The sequence below is a fragment of the Corvus brachyrhynchos genome, unplaced genomic scaffold (genome assembly GCF_000691975.1).
Source record: "Corvus brachyrhynchos isolate BGI_N302 unplaced genomic scaffold, ASM69197v1 scaffold106, whole genome shotgun sequence".
Lineage (NCBI taxonomy): Eukaryota > Metazoa > Chordata > Aves > Passeriformes > Corvidae > Corvus > Corvus brachyrhynchos.
In genome coordinates, this window is record NW_008238834.1 from 6,137,801 (window position 1) to 6,161,446 (window position 23,646).

General features: G+C 37.8%; 1 protein-coding gene across 13 annotated transcripts in view; it reads left to right on the forward strand.

The window, feature by feature from the left end:
• PTPRM (protein tyrosine phosphatase, receptor type M) overlaps positions 1-23,646 on the forward strand; it is a 457,910-nt gene that overhangs the window by 271,729 nt on the left and 162,535 nt on the right. For 9 of the 13 annotated variants that reach the window (XM_017738297.1, XM_017738298.1, XM_017738300.1 and 6 more), the window contains exons 14-15: positions 2,052-2,126; positions 19,679-19,811. In XM_017738297.1, coding sequence (XP_017593786.1) covers positions 2,052-2,126; positions 19,679-19,811 — 208 coding nt within the window. The remainder of the gene's footprint in view (positions 1-2,051; positions 2,127-19,678; positions 19,812-23,646) is intronic. The other 4 variants (XM_017738306.1, XM_017738307.1, XM_017738309.1 and 1 more) reach the window with 1 other exon arrangement.

Below are 23,646 nucleotides of genomic sequence, written 5' to 3' on the forward strand. Positions count from 1 at the left end.
TAATGCATGTGCTTTACTGTCAAGCATGTGCTCAACTGGCAGACACCAAACCTTGTTGCTGTATCAGAGACCAAGTGCACCAGATAGCTTATTATCATAGTGGCAGGCTTCCTGTTAGAAGAGTACAGCCTATCTCCAGAAAAGTGCAGCCTAATTCTACTGGGTCAAGTGCATGTCTAGGCTCAGCAGGTGGATTAATACTTTCTCGTTTCATCGAGTATATTTTAAACAACCTCAGCTTGTACCCTTCTAAAAAATGATCTTGTTTTATGACCATTACATTTTTACAAATGAAACCTCTGTTAAATGTGTTCTTTTAGAGATCATATAAAAATCCTGATTGCAGTGATTATAAGTATAAATTAGGATGAGAATGTTGGGTTTTGTAGAGCTGAAAGTTCTCCTTCTTCTTCTGATGAAGTCAAAGGAAGTCTTTGCCACTGACTTTGTTAGTAGAAGGATCATACAGCACATTGTTGTGGTGTGGAGTCTCCTGATCTTAGTTTTCTGTAGACAAAGGCTTCTGGGACCTCTGTGACTATTTGGTGTATATACAAATGGGGAGACTGCAGGGTTTCCACTCCCATTATTTTTGACAAGATAATTAAACAAACAAACAAAAATCAGGAATAAGTTTTTGTACCAGTGGTAATAAAGATTGTCATATACTTCTTGAAATATGGCTTTCATATTCCTACTCTTTCTTCAAGCTAAATGACTGTAAAATCTCAACAGACTAAGTTGAAAACATTCCAAAACTCCTCCAAGTTTATTACTATCAACTTTGTGGTGGTTTGTGATTTATATTAAGACTGTATTTCCTGATATGACTTACAACACTGTCTGGATAGAAACATCTTGATTATCTCCTAGGAATGCAGTTCTCAAGAGGGAGGCATCATTGTTCTAATTTTGCAGTATTGGAAGGCTTTCATTAATTATGAGAGAGAAAAGGATATTATAATATTTAGAATCCAATAGCAACAGTACTCTAGAAGCTACTATCAACACTGCATTTCAGTGTTGCAGAGGGATATTTCAAAATATTATGCAGCAGCAGTTTTGAGTTTAATTGTCTGCAGATGGTAGATGATCTATTTTCCTCTCTCGTTGCCACATTTCTAATAGCACCCAGGCTGTTCTATGTAAATGAGTGATCTTTCATATAATTTTGTCCTTAATTTTCCAATATTTTTTTCTTTGCATCATTCTCCAGCTGCATCATGTTGGATCTGACCTTTTAATTTTTTTTATATTCCTTAATGTATATGTATCACAGCGTGCTTAACCATTTAGAGGCAATCACAGAACTGCTGGAAAACAAAGAAATAACAGATCTTATTAATGTGAGCCATGGTAATAGTTGTCTGTAGCAGACAGTGGTTGTTATAGCTCTGTCAGAAAAGTCTGAATATTTCAGGGGCACAAACAACTCAGGGTTTTCAGCTTTTCCTTGTGAACTTGAAACTCGGACCTCACACACATACCTAATTAAAAGCATGCCACCTCTCAGTGATCATTCTCTGTATGCTGAACATTAAGTATATGTGTAGTGTGTGCATTTTCAGAACATTGACCCAAGTGGGTACAAGAAAAATTAATCTTAACTAGCTCAAAAACACTTTATGTAAAAATTATATTGAAAAATTATAGGTAAAATATAGTATTATGAAATAGCAAAATAAAAATGAAACTAGCTCAAATTACTTGGAGAAGTTCATACTAGAGTAATCTGAATAATCAGCTAGTTTTCACTTACAAAGCCTAGTGCTGTGACTAGCAGAGCCAAAGAGTCTCCAGTTTCCTCAAACGCAGTAAATAATGTGCTTTGAGTCCTTTTCCTAAATGAAAGTCACACGCGACAGCTTATTAATTTGCAGAATAACCACACTAACAGCTGAAGATGAAAAGGAACTTGTGGGAGTTTCTTTGTTTTTATTTGTGAAGTTCAGACAATAAACAATTGACTGAGATTCTTCTTGCTGGCATAGCTTCAGTCTGGCTTTTTTTTCCCTCATGCATGCTGACCTGGAACTCTTCCTTTGCCTTAGCTGCGATAATCGTGACTCAGCTTACAACACCATACATTCGCATCGGCCCTGCTGCAGGCGACGACCAACTAACAGGTCAGACGAGTCATCATGCCCATTCTGTCTCATTTTCTTCAGCTCCTTTTCCCTGACAGTTTCTTCCTTCTCTGCTCATAAAAAGTTTCCTATGTTAAAAGTTTCTTTCTGTTTGTAATTTTTTTCCTCAGATCCATTAAATTCAGTGGTGTGCTTGGCACCAAAACTTACACACACGTCCCTGTACATACGACTCCGCTGCATGTGCCCATTGTGTGTGTGATCTGTGGAATGTTCCTTCAAGCCTGATGTTGTAAAGAGATCTAGTCTTGCTCCATCCATAAATTCAATGAAAGTTTGAATATAGATCTGTATGTGTGTACCTGTTTATTTTTTTCTCTGTTATTAGATCAAGACACTAGAATTTGTAAATAATTTAGGCTTAAGAGTTGCATGTGGAAGATCTAGTATTAGTGGATTCAGGTTTTTTCTGTGTAATGTTGGGAAGATCATATTTTCTGGCAAAATTTCAATATGAAAGAAAATAAAGAAATAAAACAGATTCCTTTTTATTATGTCACACATGAGTTCTAGGATTAAAATAAAATAACCTAGCATGTGACATATGAGAATGAGCAAGACTTAAGTATTTAAAAATCTCATTGTCAAAGTAAAGTCAGTACTCAAGTGAAACCACTATTAGGCTGTATGTGGCTTGAAGGATGGTTCAGAATATACCAGAAAATCCTTATGAAGCTGGGGAAATTATTCATTTTGTTAGGAAAGAAACCCTTGCATAAAACCTTTTAGGGTTTTGCAAACATCTTTATTTTCAAACAGAACCAAAGAGCATTAAAAGCTCTAGAACCTGAAGTAAGTGTGATGAAATATCTAATGGAGGATGTAAATCTAGTCCATCAGCTTTTAGTGTATAAAAAAATCATTGCTTTTTTGAAGGATACTGGCATAGTTCCTTGGGAAGCATGTTTGTTACCATGTTGCTACTAGGGTGTCTAAGAGATGAGGACGAGTTCAGATGTCTGGTATCTCGATACTGCTACAGTCAATAAGAGGCAGTATCCAGATTCAGCTTGAGATAAGAGGATTAGTGGCATGTCTGCTATAGCTTTTAATTCTGGGATATGTGTTACAATAAAAAAGCTGAGTGATTCATAATGCCCAAGTTACCTTGTCAACCAAGACAAAATTGCTGCATGTATACTTTTATTCTGTAATAACAGATGAACTAACTAGAATAACATACTTATGTGATGCCGGGAAGTAGCTTGTTCTTGTTACTGCTGCTTGGCAGAAGCTGTGTCTGCATCCATTTTTATACCTCAGTTATTTTTTTACTTGACAATTCAAATAAAGCATTGAAGAGACAGGATCTCTTCCATAGCCTTGAACTTCAACAAGTTTTGATTTTTCATCACAGGATTCAAATAAGCTTACATATTTTTCCATGTGGAGAATGAAGTGTTTTTCTTGTTTTGTTGTTTTATTTGTTTCAATGCAAAACTGGGTAGCTGTAGGTAACCCTGGAGACATGCCTGTTCCATAAGATGGCTACAGCAGTTAACAGTGAGAGAAGAGATACATGGCTAGCATAGGATAGCTGGCAAAGTATTTCATTGCTTTGTCACTGGTGGCATTGGCAGTCTGTGGTTGTCTGTCAGATCTGTGACTTCGTTTCCTTTTCCATGGAAAAAAATAAAAATGTTCTACCAGAATCTAATTTTATAGTGAAAAACATCAAATTATACCTGCCACCAGCATGTATGGCTATCTGTGAAATGTATTAGAAAGCCTTTGAAATCCCCTCATCATGTTCCCATCCCCATCCCATGTTTGAAAGACTGTGCTCAAAAGGAAAGAAAACATCTTTCTCCTTTTCATTTGCCGCAACTGCAATAATGAGTGCAGAAACCTCACCCCGCCCACATGGTTGTCCCATGACAGCAACAAGAATTCCTGTTTTTCTAGAGAGACATCCTGTCTAGAGTTCCTTAGGGCAGGCTTTTCAACTTCAGGGCAGTACAGCAGTAGTGGGATCTGCAGTATCCATGAGAAACACAAAGGTTTTCTTGAAGGAGGTTTATAGAAGCTGGACCACACATGAGGGAGCTGGGAGTGACACACGTTGTCCCCGCATTTTTCTCCTATAAATTTCAAGACCATGGAAAGGATTTACATGTAAAAGGATTTGTTTATGTGAAAGTATAGGGCTGTTTGTAACTGTAGTTACCACAAGCCCTACAGCTGTAACTGTTAAATTTCACTTAGAATTTTCTGTTCAGTGCCTTTTCCTCACTTCTTTGCTCAGAACCAAAGTAATTACATTTGAGATCAAGAAATTACTTACATCTTTTAGCATTTGAGGAGGATACATAACTGGTAGTGGGAAGGTCAAGGATGGCATTTTCGAGTTTCTTTACATTGGAAGTTGATGCTTCTTGCATAATGGAAATTTAAAATCTTGGCTGCATTCCTGAATATCGTTACCAAATTTGAAAGATCTTCCTCTTCACAAATATCATGATAATGCAGCTCAGCTTTCAAGCCAGTTCTGCTTGCACTCATTTCCTCCATCCTCATCATCAACTCATCTTGCCTCTTACTGGTGCAGTTTATAAACAATGTATTATTAGTTTCTCTTTGTCCTTCCTTTCTCCTTCCTTTTTAATATAAAAATAATAGGTCTTCCATTTATAGGATTACTGCCTAGTTGCCCTAAATATCTTGACAGCCACTCCAGTTTGCCTTTGCAGCATGTAGCAAAGAGAACTTTTCCTTTCAGTTGCACTTAAATACCTACAGTGTAGCTGTCCTTGAGTTACAACATAAGATAACCTAGTATAGAAGCAGCTGTGTGATTTTGACTCTAAGAAGCCAAAACAGGGAAATCAGTGTTATTAGTCAATACATTATTATCAGTGATTCAATAACTTAGTAGCTGAGTAATTCAAATTTGGGAGATAGTTTTTAGCTTTCAGTGTTACCTTACAAAAAGTAACTAACTTGAAATCCACTCAGTTGACCCTGTCCTCCAACAGACAGGGAGAATATCTAACTATCTTACACCTGTCTGCCAGGAAAGAAGGCATGAAGCATAGTAGTACTCATGATACCGTCTCCATGTTTTCATAACATATGGTTTAACATACGGTTGAAATTATGTAGAATGTTATCAAAAAACTTATCACATACAAATGTGACTGTATGATCTTAACTTTAAAATTTAATAAATCCATCTTTTTGAGACAGACTGAAATCATTTGCAGTTTGTTTCAGTATTTCTTAAGAGACACTTCATCTAATAGGTTTAAATTGGCCATATTTGGTATTCACTTGGCCCTCATATATTTTGTTCTCTCTGCATTCGGATAAAATAGCATGCTTGGAATCATGATTAGGGTGTTCATTCTTTCAGGCATTTTCTTAATTGTTGAAATATGTCTGAGCTACTTATATTTAAATTAAAGTATTTCCATTTGTGATTTAATGGAGCAGCCACTACTTCCCTGGATATTATTAAGACTGATTTCCATAGAACGCCCTTTTTACGACCCATTGTTAATTACACATCCAGCTGCAAGAGAGAGTTCTGTATTGTACATTCTTCATACATGAAATTCTTGATACAAATCAAATGCAGCAAGATCTGTCAGAAGTTTTATAAAGTAACTGATACTTAACAATTGGGAAGCTTTTTTTTCTTTTAAAAAGAGAGGGGCAAAAGCTTAACACTTAAATTATTTTTACCCTGCATACCTTAAGGTCTAGATGATCAGCATATTTTATAAACAAATTAAAAGCAGTCGTAAAATATTGCTATTTGGTTTCTTCTCCCTTATGAAGTTAGCACCATAATAAAATGTACCCATTTCTTCAGATGTGCATTCAGTACATAGCAAGATCTTTTGCTGTATTCTGGGTCACATTCTGTTCTCAGCCATTCCACTGTAAAAGTGAAAAAAATAAACTGAAATCTTTGATTTATTATATCTCAACTTCATGGATTTTTTTTTTTATGTCAAGGGATTCACTCCAGTTTTGTACTGCATTACTGAAAACACAGTTTGTTTATTAACACAAAACCAACAGCATAAATTTGAGAAGGAGTGTTTTGCTTTTTACCTCATTTGTTGTGCTTTACAGTGCATCTGAGGTGTACCAACATGGGCTGGACAGACATTCACATTCATTTTTTCTCCATCCTGAACCATGCACCATTGATTTAGATGTATTCTGACGTGCTGAAACTTGACGTGCTATTTTGGGCAGTGTATAACCCACTATTTCCTAGTTGAGAGAGGAGTGCTGTCTGTTACAACACACCTTTGTGCAGATATGTCTGTCTGCAGGTTCAATACACCATTTTAGAAGTTTGTTATTGTCTTGATACTTCTGGACAACATTTAAACTAGTGGGAGTTGTGGATAGTTATCCAGGAGAGAATGAGCACCTGTGTGCTGTAATGTCAAAGCCATAGAGCAGTAGTGTTGCAAGGTCAAGTGACAAGGAAAGCAGAATGAGAATGGATCTGACTCTCCAAAGCGAAATTCTAAGCCTGTTTTTACGTGGTGGCCCCAGCAATTGTTGTACCAGTTGTTCAAGGATTCTGGTCCTCTTGCTTAGCTGGGCAGAATGCAAAACAAGGAAATGTTCCTACTTTCTGCAGCACTGGCTGAATGCATTTCAATGGGCTGGAGTGTCACTTGTGATTTATTGCCCATTTTTGTTCTTTTATGTGTTATATTTGTCATTTTTGCAGTGACAGTTTCATCTATAAAACAGTATAGTTACAAGAAAATGTTAAGAGGATACAGGAGTGCCATGGGAGCTGCTGTTTCCTTTCCTCTGTTTTATTTCCCCTAGTACATTACAGAGTCAAATGTCAGGTTTTCTGTGAGACAGTGCAGCCACAGCATCTATGCTTTTAAACATAAGTGCATTTCCCACAGAGCACCTGAAGACGAGCTAAAGTTAAACGGTAAGACGAAGAAGGTCTAAAAATAATGCTAATAACATTTCACAAATGGGGAAAAAACCCATAATACAAATGCCATCTGTACACAATAGAGAACCCAGGCTGATTAGAAGCCGGTTATCAGTGTGATTTTATTAGTTGTATTAAGTACTCCACTTAATGTTTTAAAGTAATAATAATAAATAGTTCTTCTAATGTTCTCTGGAAGTGGGACCCTTCCAACTCCCCTGCGTAAGTAGGAGAATAGGAAGGATAAACTGCAGGGGGTCATATCAGCAGTTTTGCTCTGGCCATTGGTGCTTGTGGTTGGCCAAGGAGGTGTGGGTTCTTCAGCCCACCTGGCACTGTACTGCCAGAGCCAGTGTGTTACAGACATGGGACAGGAACAGCTGGAGAAGATCCCATGAACGAGAAGAAAGTATCAACCTTTCCCTATGCTTTAGGAAGGACGAGTAGCCTAATTAGGCCTGTTTTCCACTGTAGAGACAGTTTGTCTTTTATTCAGAGGAGTTGAAAAGTTGGTTGCCACAGAGGTAATAGTCAGTTGTTGCAGGAGCTGTGTTATATTCCCAAGTACAAAACCAATGTGGAAGTTTGAGAATTGCAGTATATAGCTGAGAGAAAATAAGATTCCAAGTGTCTAATATCTCTTTCATGAAGACAGTCATCCAAATTTAATGAAAGCCACTAAAGATGGGTCTGTTTGATTCATCCTAGCTTAAGAAATAATCTATTTTCTTAGTAATGTGTAATCTTCATGTCAGGATACCTGTGACGCTGTTTGAGGTTGGTCTGGAGGGAGAGGGTACTTTTCTTAATCTCATTACAGAGAATGGAAACATAAAACCCAGTCATGAAAGTAATGATATGAATGAAATGACCAGGATAAATTCTTCACAAACTGAAGGAATCTCTGCCATCTGTGTAGTACTGGTCAATATTACATCTACTTCAAAATGTTTCAACATCAGCAATGTACAGAGAAGCAGAAAACCTAAAACAAAGCGAAAATACCAATAGGTATTTTTTAGAGCATAGGTGTCATATAGTGTGTTATTTCATTTCTGTATAAAAAAAATACAGCTCTCATTTTTACATTTGAAGCAGAACATGTTTTGTATGTACCACAATGAAAAATTAAGGAGAGACAAGGGAGGACAAAGAAACTCAGAGATATAATTAGTAACTAAAAAACCCTGTGAATTTCAATGTTTCTGTAGTTATTGACTGTATTCATAAAAGACTAAGCAATTAGAATTTTAAGTTGAAATAAAATATGGCACCAGTTGTGGGTAAAATAACCTATAGTTCTTGGAATCCGCAAATCTGGTGTTTGTACCGCCAGAGAGTTTAACAAATATTTAAGGCAATATTACATGGATTGCCTCTGTTTTAATGTACAGGTGAAAATTCAAATGTATGACAGTTAAATAGAGCAGTGCAGCAGAGAGGAGAGTAATACTGTCAACTTTAAGCAAAAGTTACAGAACATACTGTCTTGGGTAAAATAATGTTTCAGCAATTCAGATTCCTTGAAATAACTGAAATCTTAATAAATATCTAGGCCACATTTGTCTCCTTGTAGTAACAATTCAACACTGTAAGCCACAACTGTAGTTACTGATGAGTCTTTAACACCTCTCTCTTCAGACGTTTCAAAACAGAAAATTTCTGTTTCAGAACAGAAAATATTCTTTTCTGCTGTAATGGGAGTTTGACTACAAGAACCAATGATTTTAGAGCTCTGAGAAAGGCATTCAGGTATATCTGTCCGTTTTCAAGTCTATTTTTCAAAAAATTTAATTTTCATTTTCTTCCCTTCATCTGATTTTCTGTTAGTACTGAGCACTAAGAAGTTTTTGCGTACATAGAAAATTCCCGTGTAAATGAAAGTTTTCCATAAAAGTGAGCAGAAGTTGGTGTCTTGTATGGTTTTAAGCTGTCAAGAGGAGAAATAAGTACTGTCAGGTTCTGTTTCATCTTTTGAGTTCATATTGGAAGCACAAAGTGAAACAGAGGAAAAATAGTAAATTCTAGTTGGTCAGAAGCAAACAAAGTATTCTATAAACCTTTTTGAAGCAAAATAATTGCACTTTTCAGTGTGCTGTCATTGAATTAGACCACTTCTGGTTATGAGCAAATGTGTCAATAATTAAAAGTGAAAAGAGCTGATGATAAAAATGACTGTTTGAGGCATTCTTAATCAAATGGGACAAGTGGAGGTTTTCCTTTAACCCATAAAACCTCCAGGCAATGTATGAAAAATAAAATGTAATTCAGTGATAGCTACTCAGAGGAGGCCTAGTCTGTTCTTGTCCCTGTAGTAGAATATCCGTGCATTCAACATTATTTCAGTCTGACTAGGTTTTTTAATGGCAATACTATAGACATTTCTGAAATGTGAACAGAAGAACTGCTACACTGTATTGGCACAAAGACAGATGCAGAATTCTGTGATTATTTTCCCTTTGTTGTGCTGATTCTCCTTTCCAGTTCCTCTAGCCAACCTTCCTGCCCCAAAACAGTGTTGACTGAAATGCTTTAAAAAATGCTTTAAAAGAAAAAAGTCATGTCTTTTTTCCTACTTTTTATAAATTTATCACAAACATATTTTTCTATTTCTGCATGCATCATTACATGTATAATTCCATTTATTTCTTAGTAGAATGAGCTATGTTTTGCTTTCTTTCAAGAAAATATGTGGATAGTGAGCAATGATAAGTAAATTCCAAGTGTGATTGTTTTTGAAGGACTTCTGGAGAGTCCTTCATAAGGATTACAGTGTGAAGGGAGGCTGGTAGTAGAAGTCACCAGGAATGTCAACCTCATCTGTGAGCCAGTGGCAGCACAGGCCAAAACATCCATGGGTGTTCAGACCTCCCACAGGGATACTGCATTATCCTCTGCCCCCCTCCTCCTAACGGCAAAGTAACCCATGCCTTCACTGACTTTCCATTTGTTCATTAGTGTTCTTCTGCTCAAGTCCTTGGCTGACGGCAATATCAGAGGGTGATACCCCATTCTACTGCTTCTTACCCATAGCTTCAGGTTGCTTTGTTCCTGTGCTGGATGGGATCCCTTGCATTCAGGGATGAAAAATAAAACAGCTGCGTTTGTCCAGGACAAAAGCATCTAGTTCTGTAGCTGAGTTTCACCCTAAGTAGGTCAGCTCCAGAAACATTACAGTGATCTGATTTAGTGTCTTCCCTGCTTGGTGGAAGCCAGTTGAGTACTAGAAAACCACATTTTATCTCCCCTGAAGAGGACAGAGTCCTCTTCAGGCTTCATATCTTTCCTGTTTCTCAGAAATAGCTGAAATGAATTTTCAGTGACGTCTGGTATTTCTTGTCACGCCTCAGTATACTTTCAGGAGTAGATCTGGTGTTGAAAGCACAAGAGTCAACGAGAAGTCTCCTTCAGCAATAGATGAAACTCAAATATCCTTGGTGGGGTTGATGATAAATTGTCCACTTCTTTAGGGGTGGCCTGAAAGTGGTGCTGACTTGTTTAGAAGATGTGTTATGTGTGGACAGTCTGGACTGTCTGCTTTCATTTCCTTAGAGCTGATTTGAGGGAGTTACTCTTCTACTCTGAGTACTGTTGGTTCGAGGTTGTGTCAAAAACCATAAAATCAAATGGTTTAGGTCTAAAGGCTACCCTTGTTGTACGTTATGTACCTCTTTGACTTCTTTTTCACAGAAGTCAGGGCTATAAGATGCAATTGCACTTCCAATGCCTTGAAGTGGGGCCTGTTTCACAGAGCATCAGCTGAGAACAAGCCATGTATTTCAAAGTACGGAGACACCTAAAGTTTCAACACTCGTCAAAACTTTTCAGCCTCTTTTCTCAGACCTCTTCATCCTTATTCAGTATGAGACCCACATGCATACAGCTAATTTGATACAAGTATATTCTCATTACTGCTCAGTCAACCTTGATTAGAAATTTGTGTCTCATCATATTTGGCCATTGTTGTGTTTGTGTAGTCAGAGAGAGTAATTGGTAAAGAAGCCCAGTTTCATCTCTCCACGGAAGTCAGGAGGACTTTAGCTTTTATTTCAGTGGTGGAGTCTGTTTTCAGATACACTGCCATGAATTTTCCCTGTTTTGGCGTAGAGGTCTGTGATGTGCACTACTGTGGCTGCTTCTTTGGCCAGAGATAGTGAATACTTATAAATATGTAACCACCCTTTTTCCTTCACAAAATAGACTGAAGTGTGTGGGAGTACCCTTTTGGGCCATTTGAAAGCTTAAAGTTCCAAAGACTTTATATATTTTTTTCTTAGTAAATTATTTCCAAGAAGGAGATACACTGTGTCTGTATATTCAGAACTTGTTAATAATTTCTGGTTGTGGTATAGCTATTGAGTGTGCTTTAAACATCCCTTAATGATCTCAGTGCTATTAAAGTGTGAGGGATTACACTTTTTTCCAGAATAAATAAGGTCTTCCAACTCCTTGGGTGCCCACTAGAGAGGAAAATTTTTATGAATTTTAATTATTTAAATTTCTTTGATTAAAAGAAAAAGGCAAAGAAGGGCTAGCAGAAAGGTTGGTGGCTTCGTTTCAAAGGAGGAAATAAGCTGTTCATCAAGACTTGCTTGCTTTTTTTAAGTCTTTTTTTAAAAAAAACCACAGTCTCCAGAAAAAATCCAGTCTAAATAGTCTGGATTAAAATCCTGTTAAAAATAGATTGGGATGAGACCAAAAGATACGTGCCAAACTGGGAACTTCATTTGTTTTGGGCATGTTATGTAAAGTATGCTGTTACTCCTGACAACCAGAAATGCTGATGTTTAACCAAAAAAGTCTTTCTGCTCACATGCACCAACATGAATCATCCACCAGTGAGAGACACAGTTCATTTGATAGTCAGTTAAATGAGTTGTATTCATTAGTGAAGTAGTTCTTTGCATGTCTTTTCATGCAGTTCTTTGTCATGTATATTTACATTTTCCTAAAGAATATCACAAACAAAATTAATAATTCATAACTATTGTTACATGGCAGAGCCTTATTTTGATACTCCCTTCTTGCCACAGACCTTCTAACAAGTCTGGTTTTTTGCTGCATTTAAAAAATTACCAAATAAGAAATATTCCAAATCAACATGGTTATCCTATGGAAGTACAGAAAACTTTTTTTAAGAGGATCTGTACGTAGCAGTTATGTATTGTGACAATGATCATAAATTGCAAAGAAAATACTCTCCTGCTAAAATGTAAGTGCTGCTTGCCCTCTTTCCCAGACTTTAAAAAAATAGGTTGGTGAGCACATCATAGGAGGGAAAATCAGGCTATGTTGATTTCAACACTTAAATGGCTCCTATGCTTAGCAAAACAGGAGGAAAACATAGTCTCTGCCATGTAGGAAAAGCAGTTTATACATGAGCATTTCCAAAAGAAACCAGGAACAGAAAGGAAAAGATACGTAGAAAGAGAAGTAAACAGACCTTGCTCTTGCGACATTTGCAAAACTAATATATTCAAGACATGGGGTAGAGAGAGAAAACTGAAAAAATGCTGATCAAAACCACCTTCTGGCACAAAGTGTACCCTGCCCAACAACACCTTGTAACTTCTACCATATGGACAAAAACCTGCATTTTTGAAGGAGAACGAGGAGCACTGATTGGAAAGCTAACAATGAGGATGGCAAGGGAGAACGAACTCTCCTAGCTGGAGTTCTACCAGGAGTAATTAAACAAAGACTTTGTTAGCAGAATACATGCTGGCTAGCAGATGAGGACTGAATGCCAGTCACTTACAGTATAAACAGAAGAGCTGGGGTGGTAATTCATTTCATCTACAGATCTGTATGTGTTTTGGGTCTTTTCCAAGACAGGCTCAAATCCTGGCATCTGGAATGAACTTGAAACTCAAATAAAAGCGTCGGACTGGCTTGTCTCTCTCATCATCAGTAATGCTGCTGCTGCAGATTTATAAATGAGGGTACCATTTTCTGCAGCCATGGGTGAGATGGGGGGAGAAATGCTGAGGAAGTTTCTGGAGGAAACAGGACATTTTGTACTGCTGCCCTGTTGCAGTGTGTTTTGCAGTTTGTAATACAGGATTGTGTTTCCTGTTGGTCATTTGACATTTATAAGGACCTACCTTTGTGGAGCATCTCTTTTCATACTAGCTCAGACATATTAGTGTTTTTCCTTACTTTGTCATACTGCCTTTTATCCCAGCCCTTTGCTTTGGCAACTCTGCTTTTCCTACCTTTATGTTTATGAACTTCTGTGTTGCTTTCTTCCTTGAAACACCCCAAACAACATTATCAATAAAAACAAAAAGTCTGTCCCTCAAATCACTCCGGAAGATCTGTTTTTACTGTGGCACTAACTGAAAATGCTAAGTGATGCCAGCTAGCTAAAAGAGCAAGAAGGATAGAATTATTTGGGTGTTGCAAATGCATCTTCTTAGGGATTTTTGCCTCCCCCTTCCCCCTGTGATTGCTACACCTGCCTATTACAGCCTAGCTCAGCTAGGTAGTGTGCTTCTAGTGGCAAAGATTGCCTAGCTGTGTGCCTGCTCTGTTCTTAGCACAGTGGGGCTCCCAGTCTGATTTACAGCTTCTAGCTCCTACTATCATACAAATAATAGAGAGTAATAATGATAGTAGCCTCTGTAATTCATGTTGTCCTTGGAGAGCGTGGTCAGAGTCTTTAAAGCCAAGTTCTCTGATCTTTTCAGTCTTCTCGCTTTGTGGCAGGGACAATAGGATCCTAGTGATGGGTGTTCCGAGGAAGCATCATATCTCTCTGCCTCCCTTCTGCCTTGCACCATTTTGCATGATTTCTGCCACCTAATCACAGTGCAACTGTCACACAGGGATATAATGTTTCATTTTCCTGACTCACTCTATGAAATAACTCAAAAGTAGGTGCTGAGATGTGATAGTTGAATCTCACTGCCTGCATAAAAAAAATCACAGGGTAGTTACTAACTCAAAAGTTAATTTCAAGTTTGACTGGAAAATAAGATGATCTGAACTAACTGTATTGTTACTTTAAAGCCTTGTAAGGTTAGCTATTACATCAGTCACTGGAATACCTGTGGATGAAATGCAGTTGGAAAGGCTTGCAAGTGTCTTACCAACCAAGTACCTTTTGAGAGTGTAAAGCTACAGAAAGGAAGTACAAAAGGCAGGAACTATGGTCAGCCTGGAGTGGGAGAAATAAAATGAAACTGGTCTAGCTAAGTAATGGAAGGGATTATTTGTTGACTCAAATAGAAGAAGAAACATCTGCATTTTTTAAAGACTGCTTTAGACAAAACAATCTTTAGCTAGTTTTACTAGTAACAGCTTTAATCTTACCCCCCTCTTTGTAAGTACAACCAGCAGCTCCTAGACTGTTGAGCCAATGTTATTTTATTGGTCATTCTATTCTGTAAAATGGTCAGTCATTTCTAAGTACATTTTTTGGGGGAAAGAAATACTGAAAAGCAAGTCCAAACGTTCATTTACAAAGAGAGAAGGAGAGAGTTTATTCAGTTTGGTAGAGGTCCATTTCTTTTACTGGAAAACATTTTCATTGTTCTTGAAAAACAATCGTGGTTGCATATAAGGTAAAAAGAATGATTATTTTGCTTACATAGTTCCTTCAGCTTAGCTTTCATTTTAGTGAAAAGTAGTTCTGTTGCACCCTTTTCTATCCATAAGCTACCTACAAGAGATTATTCTTTATGAAGTTTTGAGGTTGATGATAACATGATACTTGTGCCTTCTGAGTGAGAAAGGAAAGGGAAATTTTCCACCAAAGGAAGTGGCAGAGCTAGAAATTCTTCAAAGAGAGAGGAGGGATTTTTTTTACCTAGTCTTCTAACCCATTGTGTGGAAATAGAAATTTAGCTGCACAAAGTCATTTAAGAATTCAAACTCTGGCAGACACTAAATATTAGCAACTAGAATATAATTCAGTTCTCATTCTGAAGAGGAAGTAAGATGCCATGAATTGTCAGAGTAATGACTAAACTTCAGAGGAGATTCCAATATTAAGAAAAAGTTAATGGAATAGGTCTGAGAGTAAAAAAGTGAAATACTATCTTCAGATGTTTTGTAGGTACTACTTAAAAATATTATCACTGGGGCTTTCAAAGTAGGGAACAAAATGGAATCTATGTGGAAAAGTCATGTCAGGCCAGCTAAATGCCATTCTTTCTAAGTGAAGGGAAAAAAAGGTATTTCACATTTGAAATGCTACTGTTGGGAGGGCCACAAAGAATGGGAAATCAGTCAGTAAAGGGAAATTGTAGTTTCTGAAAATTACTAGAAAGGTAAATATCTAAGGGTGTGGAACCAAGCAATGTTACTGTCTTCCACTGTATTCAGCACAGGAAGCTTGGGGAAATACTTTGCTGGGTTTTGCAGCCCCTTAGGGTTTATCTATAAGTGTATCTCTGTTTTTGACTTCTGGCAGGAAGCAGTCTAGTTTGTTTTCATCAAGAAAGATTCTCCGAAGTCAGCACCTTAATCTTTTTTAAACTAGCAGGAAACATCTCCTTATCCTTTCATTTTCTAAGCAGTTCCCTTGAGCTGTGCTGCACTCACTGCTCTTTAGTGACCTATTGTCGTTTGAGAGGTTCATCACAATGCGTGTGTCAGTTTGGCCTTGATTCCTGAAGCTCCACTAGCCTAGATAGTCTTAGAAAACAGAAGTGAGGTTATTGTGCAAGGCTTGAAGTCAGTTGTCTGTATTCAAGGGTAGAATCAAAATCTTAAAAGTAAAATGAACAAAAAGATCCAAATGAATCATTGAATCCAGTGTTGCAGTGGGCATAGCTCAGTTGTTGGCATTAACTTAAAGACCTGTTTTCATTAAATACAGATGTTTTACTGGAAACACAGAATTAGTCTCGTAGCTATATATTCTTAAAGGCTCTAGGGCAATCAAGGAAATGAAAAATTACTGTGTCAGACAAAGTGGTTGAAACAACAATAATAAAATAAAGAAATAAAACACCGAGATTTGATCATCATGATAAAATAGTGTATAGGTAACACTGTTTCTGTAATGAAAGATTACATTTCACTCAATATTTTTAGCATCTGTCACTACAGCAGAGTAAAAGAGAAATCACAGCACGTTTTTTTTTTAGGCTTGCAGTAGTACTTTTCCAAATCTCTCTTAAAAACATAGAGACAAAACCAAATGCACAAATGGACACTGCAGTTTATCAGGAGGCAAAATGAATTTCAGAACTTGCCCAAAGTTGTCTTGATCCCCTTAGCACCCTTCTCTCCATGGTGCCAGTGCAATTGCCTGTGTGGATATGGGTTAAAAGTCAGTTAGCTGGTAATTATGAGGTGAGAGGCAAATATCACTCCATCAACATCTACCTGTCAGACAGAAACCAGGCAGAGGTAAAGTGACACTGCTTGTCATAGCTAATGCACTTTAGGATTTAATATTAAATGCTGTGTGGTATGTTTATTAAATGCATGGAAGAGTCAGTGTTGGGGCAGCAGCTCTTGATTACGATGCTAGATGGTATGAGTTAGCAAAATTCACATAGGACTATGAAGAATTTCAGTGGGACAAAAGCAAACTGAATGAAGTGGTAGTACTAACTCAAATTTCAGTCTTGATAAATGCTAAAATGTAAATTTGAATGGCTTTTAATTTGTAAAGGGTTCAAATCTGAACATTGCACTGAAGAAAGGGATGCATGTTTCACTGTAAACAATGCACTGTAAAAAGCTTTCAGTGTCCATCTGATGCTGAAATAAAACCAAACAATGCTAAGGGGGATGAAGAGTGGATTAGAAACAGCAAATTTCTAAAATCCAGTTGTAGAAAAACTGAGGTATGTTAAAGGAATAAGTGGCATTAAATAAAATGCAGAAAGTTAATCCCAAATTTCTAATACTAAAAGACTCAAGGAATGTTCAAGAAAGGTGAAAGGTGGAAAGTTCTTTTCATTTGCCCAAATAGATTCTGGAAACCATTAGCACCAAGAATGAAGCAACATTTTGTCAGCAAATAAAATTCCATTCATGTCAGCTGAATGGAAATAAAGGAGAATTGAGATAATGCCAATATTATTTTATAATAATTAATGATAGGAGTTTTTAAAAGGCTTGTTAGGCATCATGCTTCCAGTTTAAGACGACCTCTATTGTGAGTACAGCTGAGTTCATCACTGTGGGAAACTTTATCCTATTTTTAACTCCAAGTGGCATTACAGTTCTTTCCATAGACAATTTGAGATGGTTCCTCAGTTGATAATCAATAAATGATGCAATATGGGAGTTTGTCCTGATGTTAGGCTCTGTGCTGCTTCCTGTGTAGCCTTTGCAGATTTTGTGTTAGTGGTGGATTTGCCAGCTTGTCCATGACTCCCAAGAGGATAATGCTTTGTGTCATGGAAGGCATTTCATGGAAGCTGTGCTCCGTCATATGCAGAAAATGTGTGTGCTTTGAATACGATTTTGCTATTATCTCCTCTGTGTAGTGTAAGTGTAGCTGGTTCCACTGAACTGAGGACCATGAGCTGCTGAAGAGAGACATGGCACTGAGATAGATCACATTGGATAGTACTGTGAATGGTTGCCTTTACTTAATTTCACTGTTAAGCACTCATATTCCCAAAACTAACTCTGGGAGCCTTAACGAGACGAATGAAACCATAAGGCAGAAATTGTTTTTAACAAGTCATTACTGATGAGTATTCCAATGGGGTGGGGTAGCCTGAAGGTGATAGTTAAGGATAGGCTTTGGAAGGAACCAGTCTGAGAACCTGCATCTAAAAAGATACTACTTGCTCTTGACTTAACATTCTTTCTTGCTTGGGTTTTAGATTTAAAAGAGAACTTTGGAGTCCTTCATAAATCTTACAATTTGCGTCATACTTGATTCACTGCTTCCTGTTGGCCAAGTTCAGCTCAACAGCTGCTTTTTGCACGAACATGCTCTAGATGTCTTCTAAATATCTACTGCAGTTTTGAGTGCTGTGAAGAGTACAGCAATATAGAATTTAGCTATATTATTTGTATATGATACAGGAAAATAAAAATAGGACAGTTTATAACAGAATTTTATGAATCTGTATTGAAGAAAATACAAAGTCAGATTTTTGTCTTTATTCATACAAAGAAAGGATTTTACCAATTCGGAACTGTATGTGTGTATTTTTATCAAACTGATATTCTTGTGGGACTGGGTACAGGAAGAGGCAGCACATCATCTTTGATTTATCACTCATGCAAAGTACCTTGGCCAGAATTTTCCAAAGAACCTGGTTCCTGCAGTTAGCTCTAGATACGTTTTGATTAATGGTTATTACCTTTTCTGGCAGGTTTTTCTGGCATTCCTCCTGGCAAGGAGTTTTGAAGATGTAGGCCAAAAGTGTAGCTGTGGGCATTCAGAAGTACTCTCCATCCTGGAATATCCTGGTTAAAATTGAGAAGAAATATTGGAAATGTTTTCATTGTACTTTTCAGAAAATATTTCTTCATGTAAATTGACCATTAGTTTGCTGTCTTTCCAGAAAGAGAAAGTGAGAAACAAGTAAAATATAGTTGGTGCTATCAGAATCCTCTCTGAAACCCAGACAGTGATATAAGAATGTGGTCTTAAAATATTACACTTCACTTAGGCTTTACTCTTCTTTCTCCCTTCCCAAAAAAGCTATAGCAGAAAAGCAATCCATAAATCCTTGTGTCCACTTTATGGCATGGTGCCTCAAATGATGAATGCTGACGTGCTTTGGTTTTAAAAAAAAAATGGAAGTCCATAAAAAAATAAAATCAGCTTAGTGAATTGAATGTTGCTTCCTTAACGTTTTTCATCCTGAACTCATTTAGTAGGGAAAATGGATATTTCATCAGACATGGATTTGACGTTCCATCACATTATACAGTAAACAGTACAAATGATGTTATTTTTTTAAAATGGAGAAGCTGGAGGAGCTAAGACAGTAGCTGCTGTAAGGCACTGGTTATCTCATTTAAACAGATATTAAATGTAGGTGCCAGTGGTGTGATCATCAGCTGCTTCCCACTTTGTGAATAAATTGCTTAGAAGGAGTCTTTTTTCCTACCAGATGTGACCTAGATTTAGATTTCCAAAGGCAAAAAAAAAGTCTATTGTGTTAAAAAACAATTGTGGGTAAAATGCATGGTAAATGAGCTTATCTCACTTTTCCAGGTGTTTAAGCTAATATGTTACGGAATTACAGCTTCATTTATGAAAAATAATTGAGGAAAATGTTCCAGCAAATCAAATTTGGATAAAGGCTTAGTATAGTTATTGTGTTGTTAGCAAGTTTCTAAATGGAAGAAAGAAAAGGGAGCTCGCACAGATAATAAAAATACAGAAATTTGTGAATCTGTGAAGAGGCACCTATAGAGGGTCAGGGCTGGCAGTGGTATCCCACCTGTATTGTGGTCCTGCAAAATGTCTTAGAAAAATATGAAAAATTATGTTCCCAGCAACGCACATGAAAGCAGGATTTTCTCTTAAAAGACCAAGCATTGATATCTGTTGGCCCTGGATAAGATTAGTGACATTAGTAGGTTAAGTGTATAAACATCAAAAGAGTAACACCTCTATTCTTTGAAGAACAGTTTTATTCTTTTTCTCATTCCTCTTTTTCTTTTATTGATTCCATAGGGGCTGCCACTCGAAAACCGGACCCGGAGCCTGAGAAGCAGACGGACCATACTGTTAAAATTGCTGGAGTCATTGCAGGCATCTTGCTGTTCGTCATTATATTTTTGGGGGTCGTGCTGGTAATGAAGAAGAGGTGAGCAATTAGTGGGTGTTTTCTATGTCCATATTCGTATTGCATCTCCTGTGGCGTACTCAGTTTGATGTTGGTAAAAGTATCCAGCCACCTTCGTGCCCACAGAGGATTAATGTTTGTGTCTTTGTTTTATATATAACAACTTGAGGTTAATGATTCTAACACTTACTACATCAGTACTGCATGATGGACTCTTAATAATGGGAGAGTATCTTGTCCTGTGTGAGTCTCCACCCTATTCAACATCAGCTGGAAGCTAGATGTAGTTTCATTCTTGCATGTGAAAGAAATCCTTAGTCAAACAGGAGCTAGAGCTAAGGTAATTTGTGCTAAAAATGAGGTCTGTATTGTTCTGCATGAACTTCATTCCCTGAAAACAAAGGAAAATGTTACAGTGGTGTTGAATGTTTCCAAATGCTGGTTCACCACACTCCCGCACTGAGATTGTTTTGCTTTGAATATCATTTGAAAACTGCTGCATTATTAGAAGTGTAAGGCTTTTAAAACTGTTTGCCTTTCTCAACACTGTAAGAGATAAAATAGAAACAGGAGAAGTACAGCTAGGGAGATGGCATAGATAAGAAAAAACCCCATATGATCTTAGAAGCTTAGTCTAGGATGGGAGAAATTAATTAGCAAATAGAATGAACGTTTTAGGTTGTATCCTGAGCAATGTGAGCTTTGCAGCTGTTAGAGGTGGGGTTGGGAATGTGCGAGTGCTGAGTAAAGGAGCTGAGTGACAAATTCTCCTTCCACTTTTGCCACAGTCTCCTTACTGTGTCCCATAATCCCTTGCCTCCTTGCTATTCCCCTTTTATTATCCCCTTTTTTTCTTTGAGAGCAATCCTGGCCTGATTTGGCTCATCCCAACCCTGTGTGGTTTAATTGTATGTTAACTAGTTTGGCAGCTCTGAGATAGTCCAAACCCCTGAGCTGCCCGAATTTCTTCCAGCATTTGAGCAGTGGAGGTGCACAGCAAAGGAGGCAGCTGTCTGACAGTGCCTCAGGGCAGGCTACAGAAGTAGCTGCTTTTCACTCTCATTGAAGACAGAAGCAGGGCCATGAGTTAGAAGGGATCTATGAAGAGAAAGGTGAGCTGTGGCCAGGGCTGGGGGCTAGGTCATGACAAGAGGTATGTAAAGGACTCAAAAGCTGCCATACAGAAGAGACTGAGACTTAAGCCCCAGGGTGAGTCTGACTGGGGCAATGGAATTGACCCAGTAACCAAGTCTGCTCAATAAAGTACAGTGTAGCAGAGTTGAAATCTGTTCTGACTTTGCAGTACTTTTTTCTTCACACTTCTGATTTCTTGCATCATTCATACCTTCAATTTTAACAGTAGAACAGCCAAACTCCTCCCTAGGGCCAGACATAGCACTTGGCATGCAGGGAGGAAGGCTTCTTGAATTTTTCTAGCCAATCCTTCTTCACACAATTCCTGACCAGCATTCATCATTCTCTCTGTTCCAGTTCTGAGCCTCTCCTTAAGTCCTTCTGCCAAAGGTAGAATGTATTCACCCAAGGGAGACAAGTTATTCTTAATCTTGAAGGGAGAGCATTGCAAAATGATCCAAATAGTTTCAAAGTGAATAAGGTGTCTGGGTCTCTGGCTAAATGGATGCTATGCCAGCTCCTGCTTAATTCTCTGGAGAAAAACTCTTTGATAATCTAATTGTTAGAGGCAGGAGGGCTCAGATTCTAAGTGTTTGCATTAATGCAGAAGGATACTTGATTCCTTCTGTCTACCACAGTAGAGTAATTATTATTCATAGTAATTCTGTTGTTAGAGAAAAAGTGTGTTACGTGATCTTCCTTGGTTTTTGGAATAAATCTGCTGGTGGCAGAGATGGAACTACTGAAAATACAGGTCCAGGAGCTCTTGTTGCCAAATGCATACAATTTCATTGTGTAGTACAGAAAGAATGATACCAATAACTTAAACATATCCCAGAATGATGCCGCAGCCTTGAACAAAACAAACTGAAGTGAGTTGAAGCAAATATTAAAAAGTAAGAATGGTTCATTTGTGTAACAGGATGTGACTAGGCTTTAATGAGAGTTTCGGGAGTGGGTATATTGTGTCCCAAGCCTCTAAAGCATCTGCTGTAGCATAGAAGATCTTGAATACAATTACACTCATGACTTAAGCAGAAGATGAACAGATTATTCAATAGATTGTTATCAGTGCATTAATTCACTAGGCTGCTGAGGGCCCCTATGGTTTCACCTTGGTTCAGTTACCAGGTCTACATTATGCATTTGAGGAAAATGTATAAATCATGCCACAAGCTTAGTGTGACTGTAGTGGTTTTGCAGTTCTGCGATATTTTAGGTGCTGCTTTGGGAAACAATCTTATCAAGCCAGTGTGTCGTTTGACTTCTGCACTTGATCATTTCATTTCATTTACTTTATCAGGAGCTTTACTGGCGTAAGGATCTGAGTGAAAAATAAAATAGCACCTTGTAATCCAGTGGCACCTTTCCGCTGAGAACCACGTTGTTCTCTGCACTATTTATGTGCAGACTCTCTGGGCTACAATGGTGAGTTTCACTGTGCTGAGTCTACGTGCTCTGAAACTTGTCCTGTTTGGAGTTGGCTACAGCAATATCCCATTCACATTCCACTATCCCAAGGCATATCCCAAAGCAAATACTATGTGTTACTCATTCTTCCAAAGAAAAGGGTCTTGTGTACTTCATCTCCAGATTGCACCAGTAGATGAAACTTACTCTGTCTCTGGGGCTTCACAGTGCTTAATAAACTTAATTTCAAACCATTTATTTCCATTGTCAAGAGATTTGGAAAGCAGTTTCACTTATGTGATAACCATGACTTTGTCCAACATATTCTTTACATAGCCACCTCATTTCATTCAACAACTGTTCTTTGCTTGATTGGTGCCAGGCACCACAGATTTTCACAGATCAGTCTCTTGAACTTCTAATTCTGTAGCCAAGCAGAGAAGACCAACATGCAAGGTTTTCAGTGCAGCATAGGCATGCTTTGGATATGGCCACTATCAAAGCAGTAGATAGAGAAGTGTTGGAATTGTAAAAAGAAGAGAGGCCCGGGGACTCCGACGGGGGGAGGAATTCAGTCCAAACCAATATGGTTGATAAGAGCAAAACTCCGTTTATTAGCAATCCAAAGGCACTTACATAGTATACCAGCTTGTTAACTCTTAAGTGGCTTAAAGCTTATCAAAGCACATTTCTACTTCTCCCTAATTGGACTTACATTGGCAAGCTTCTACAGTTATGTTATGATTAAAGGAATTCAGAGTTTACCTTCCTTCTCTCTCGGTCTTATCTACACAGATGTACCTTCTCAAAACTCCCTTCTTGTTCCCAGCTTGGTTCTCACAGAGATTTTTCTCATGGAGAGTTTTTCTCACACACAGGCCTTTTGTTTCCAGGCCTATTGCTTGTATAGTTCTTTTATTGATCCCATAATTCTATCAATGATCCATGTCCCTGATCCTTTAATAATTCCCAACAGAGAAGTTCTGCAAATATTAATACTCATTAGGCAGCATTATTAATTTTACTATGTAACAGTCTTCTGAAGTAGTTATGTCATAAACCAGGTCACAGAGAGATTAGGTGACCTAGCAATTCAGTGCATGGTTTGCATTCACTAGTGAGGATAGAAGCATCATGGGCACTGAAGCATTTTCTGTATGGACACTCAGCTTTTGACTGAAGTAAACAAAATTTGTAAACTTGTCACATGGGTCAGGGGCAGCCTGTTAGTGCTTTCCTGGTTTTCTCTCCATTTGGTTGTTCATAGTTCTTTATCCATTCTGTTCTATCTTTTCTTTATCCATTAGCATTC